This window comes from Arachis hypogaea, chromosome 9 (genome assembly GCF_003086295.3).
Source record: "Arachis hypogaea cultivar Tifrunner chromosome 9, arahy.Tifrunner.gnm2.J5K5, whole genome shotgun sequence".
Classification (NCBI taxonomy): domain Eukaryota; kingdom Viridiplantae; phylum Streptophyta; class Magnoliopsida; order Fabales; family Fabaceae; genus Arachis; species Arachis hypogaea.
This window is the reverse complement of record NC_092044.1, coordinates 1,473,964-1,478,675: the sequence shown is the minus strand read 5'-3', so window position 1 is coordinate 1,478,675 and position 4,712 is coordinate 1,473,964. Positions and strand designations below refer to the sequence as shown.

The following is a 4,712-nucleotide window of genomic DNA, read 5'->3' as shown; positions in this document are numbered from 1 at the left end:
TTTAGATTCGCGAAAGCCTTGACTTATCGAGTTGGGGATTATTATAGGCAACCCAAAAAAAATTAATATATGTTGCCAATTCACACCCCCATTAAAAAAAACAAAACTTTATGTCTTCATCAAATTCTATATTGATATTATTTTCTGCTTGTTTATATAATTCTTAATCCTTGATTAAACCTCTTTATCTCAATCCTGTAGAATAAAAGCAAGCTTAGAGTAGTAAAAGGAACATTAACCAGAGGAGAAAAGCAGCAATGATTGGAGAAGATTAAAATTTGCAGAACAAAATCAAAATTCAGAATCAGTTTGATTTTGTAAAATGAACTTCTCATCATATATAACAAAACATCCCCAAGATACCTACATTTTCATGTATGTATGTTTGTTTACAACAGCTTCTGTCAGTGATCAAGTGCCTAACATCATTCTACATCAGATTGTTCTTTCTCATTTGCAGCACAACCGTTGGTACCCGGAACCAGTTCGGTTTCAGGAGACCTAGAAGACAACCTCTCATATCTGAAACTCGGGAGAAGTCTATGCCGGCCGATTGTCAAAGTCCGGCTTAGCTTCTCGTAGCCCCATCTTTGTTGAATGTAGAGTACAATTGCAAGAATAATAGCAGTCACTGGAATGGCAATGTCACCAAACTTTGAGTAGAATTCCAAGCTTGGATTGACAAATTCCGAGTCCTCGGAAAGGTAAGGAGTTGGAGCCGGTGCTCGGATGTAATCATACACATGAGGAAGAATTCTGACCAAAGTTATTCCAATATAGTACAGTTTTCTGAGTGGTTTACAATGAATCTGCCAGATCAAGTTCCCAGTAATTTGTGGAAACAAGAAAAAATCTTCAACAAGACCACAGTATTCTTCCAACTCTCTTAACCAATCTGGAAGCAAATGAGAATTTTCGCCATCCACCGAATATGTCTTTGCTCTAAGAGGCTTCTGGCCGGCCTTCGCGCCATGAACTACTAGAACAATGACATATCCAATCAGATGCATGACAAAGGTACAGAGTAATACAAATTTATCACTTGGGAGACCAAGTGGTTCGTGAGAGGCGCGAGTTTGCAATCTGATGCGAGACTTCCACACCTTCTGACAAAGCCGAAGAGTTAGTAGCAAGGATACAATCAAGAGCAGTTTCACAGTGTAGTCAATGACATGAAGCCATTCACTGCTCTCAAGTTCACCTGATGCTGACACATCATAGGATTCCGAAGCCATTCTCTTGAAAAGAGCTTCAGCACCTGTTATCAATGGAATGCTATATCCAAGAGCTTGAATACCTAGCACAACAAGAGATACATACGGAAGCGAATCCACATTATCTTTTATATAAAACAGTTGGCTTAAAATGCAAGTAACAGCTAGTGTAAGCGTCAAGATGCGAAGAATCCCTTCGACACCTCTGCGTGAGAGGACATCCTCACGCTGCTTCCTGTATATGATTGGAAATGTTTGAAGTTTTATTGAATCAAAGCGAAGGGCATCATCGTCGGTTCTTTGACTTTCTATAGAAATTTTAGCTGTGGGATTGGCCAGCCACCGAGCTTTTATCGGAGGATAAGATATGACCACCTCGATCAAACAGTCCAGCCCAGACTCAAGGTCATAACTCTGATATAAGACCTTCCACGATGCTCGCACATCTCTACAACCAATTAGATACATCTTTCCGACATGTGGATCATAAAGACCCTCCAAAGATACCACTGAAAAATTACTATAAGCTTTTCCAGTAAGAATGAGTTGTGCAGATACATTTATAAGAAGCTGCTTTTCTGTATATACATCCTTGACATGATAAGGTGTTTCTTGTTCCCAAGTTGAACCATTTCGGGCATACCAATACCGGCCAAACAAAGGACCAACAGATAGAATTTCTATCTGAATGTCAACCCTTGGGGCCTGGATATTAGGCATAGGATCAGGATAACCGGAGACATGAAAACTGAGATCTTCTGAAAGAAGTGACAGACTATCTTGGAATGCCTCATTATCTTCCAGTTTGGGGAATGTCAGCAACGATTTCTTGACTGAAGTTGTAAAACTGAAGGGCTCGTTTCTTTCCAAGACGGTGCCAGCCAAGTTAATCTTAGAGTAACTGTAATTTGGATGAGTGAATTTGAAATAATTCCAGAGCTCCGAAGGTAGCACAAACTTCTCAAAAGACAGAGGAAAGAAGGCATTAGCATTGTTAATGGGAGACATAGTCCCCAAGATAATACTGCGCTGCTTTATCGAAAAAGTGGTAGGGAGATAGATACAGATCCGAGTGTTACAGCTACTCTCTTTGGCATTGATTAATCCGAGGCATCCAACCATGCAAAGCTGTCCACTAGAGGACTTCCAGATCCCTTCAGCGGCAAGAGACATGTTGTTCGGACCAGATCTCTTTGCGGCGGTATATAAATTTTCTGATGGAGAAACTGCTCTTAAAACTGCAGATACTCTAGCAGAGCCGGCATTTTGATTAGTAGTTGGTTGCTCACAGATAACAAGCTGCATATAAAGTTTAACATCTTGAAACCCTCCATCTGTTGTTTTGATTGCCTTATCAGACAAAAAGGGACCTAACTTACTGCAGAAATCATCAGTGCCATTGCATCTCCAGTTCGGCACGACATTTAGAGGCTGCTCTCTGGTAATTTCTTCAAGGATTTCACAGAATCTTTCCCCTTGATAAACACCAATGCCATCGGTTGTTGTGTTATCTTTATAAGGGTATGGACTGCATGCCTTGGACAGGACATGTGGGGTGGCAAATTTGTATTTCGCTGACTTTCCCAATTGTGATGATATGCGAACCGGATCAAAATATTTAGGATTTGATAAGGGGTTCACACTTCTTAACTCTCCATTGATGATCCTGTTTGTTAATGTGAATGTCATGGGATATCGAAGAACTAGAAGAATTTGATCATCTTCTGACAGAGGAATATCACCATGATTCTTCATCCATGACCAAGGATTAGAAGGATCGGCCTCTCGAGTCGGAAGCATTGTACTCCCTAACAAACACAACACTCTTTCCCCACCATTCCTCCTTGATTCGGTGTAAACACCTTGAAAGGAAACTGAGAGCTGAGAATGGTTTGGCCATAACAGGAATTCAGGATTCCCACCATAATTACTATCCAGAAAGCTACCATCTCGAGTAATTCCCATCATCATAAATCCATTAATAGGAACCGATTTCTTCAACCGGTGGGCATGATCAACATCAGTCACCCAGAAAGATACCAACTTCAAAGGACTACGGTCTCCGGCCAAGGACCCCGGAGATTTCCCGGCATCAAAAGGCATTATTGGAAACTTACCCTCACTCTGCATCCAATCCCCATTGACAAATGAAAGCTCTCCTTTCATACCAGTCACAGCACTATAATCAGATCTCAATTCAGATGATGCAGATAACACAGAAGCACATTGTTTCTGAACTTCACTGATTCGATCATAACTATATGTTGGATGCGAATTCCTCTCAAAATTATAAGCATCCTCAGGGAAGTATGAGTTTGCAACACCAATGAAGAACAGGTGACAACAAACACACCAAAAAGCAACAACAATAGCTGAAAATGGAAACCCCATTATTCCAATTTCCAACACAAAACCAAAACAAAATCCCCTCACCTTCTCTTGGTAATTTCAGCGAACAACTAGCATACCCAATTGCTCATTCTTGTAAAATCTCAATAAGAAAACGGGCTTCATTACCAATCCAGGGTGCATAAATCAACCACAGCTCAAAAACTCTCAAATAAGATCTCGCTAAAGACAAAGGAAAATAAACAAAAAATAGTAAAAATTCTAAACTCAGGTAAATCACAAAAGCAAAAGCAGAAGTAAATAAAGAACACAAGTGAGTGAACTAACCTGAATCAGACACAGATCAAAGTTCCATTTTTTATATATGTTGTATCTGCTGCAATTGCTGTTTGATATGAATGATAACGGCAATGATAATCCAGTTTTAGTTGATAGTATTATGAAAATGAGGGGTGTTGTAGAAATGGAGAAAGATTCGATTTTTGGAATTGGAGTTAGAAGAAAGGGTTGAAGAGTTTGGGAATGGAGTTGAACATACGCTTCTGAAGTGTGTCCGAAGACTTTGAAGTAGCTGTCTTACTGTCTGGTCTGGTTGGTCTTTCAAGATCCAAAGGACTCAAAATTAATTAAACAAAAAAATAAATCAAATAAATGGATATAAATATTGATTTTATTTATGAATGTGAATATATTAAATTCATTATGAGAAAACCATGATACTTAATTTGGGATAAAAGCTATACATTATTAGAAAAATTTTAAGTGTATTGGGAATATCAATATTCCACTTATTTTAATCGTTGATTTTAATTAATATATTATATATATTTTTTATAATTTAAATCAACAGTTAAAATAACTGAAATATCGGTATTTTCGATACACTTGAATTCTTCCTACATTATTATACTTGCTTTGGAAATTTATTTATACATTATTATACTATAAATTTAATTACTCTATTGGTCTTTATAGTTTTGCGAAATTTTTAATTAGGTTCTTATACTTTTTTTTCCTTTTAATTGATCTTTGCACCAAATTTTTTTTTCAATTGAGTCCTTATACTTTATTTTTCTTTTATTTGAGTCATTGTACCAATTTTTTTTAGTTGGGTTCCTATGTAATTAAGCTAATTACTATTAAGAGGGA

At 37.8% G+C, this 4,712-nt stretch overlaps 1 protein-coding gene across 1 annotated transcript; it reads right to left on the bottom strand.

The window, feature by feature from the left end:
• Window positions 1–277: 277 nt before the first annotated feature.
• Window positions 278–4,195, bottom strand: LOC112709811 (uncharacterized). The gene is made up of 2 exons (XM_025761789.3): window positions 3,891–4,195; window positions 278–3,785 (listed from the first exon to the last, which is right to left on the bottom strand). Exon 2 carries the CDS (start codon window positions 3,603–3,605, stop codon window positions 426–428), a length of 3,180 nt encoding a protein of 1,059 aa, XP_025617574.1. The 5' UTR covers window positions 3,606–3,785; window positions 3,891–4,195; the 3' UTR covers window positions 278–425.
• Between the last annotated feature and the right edge of the window lie 517 nt (window positions 4,196–4,712).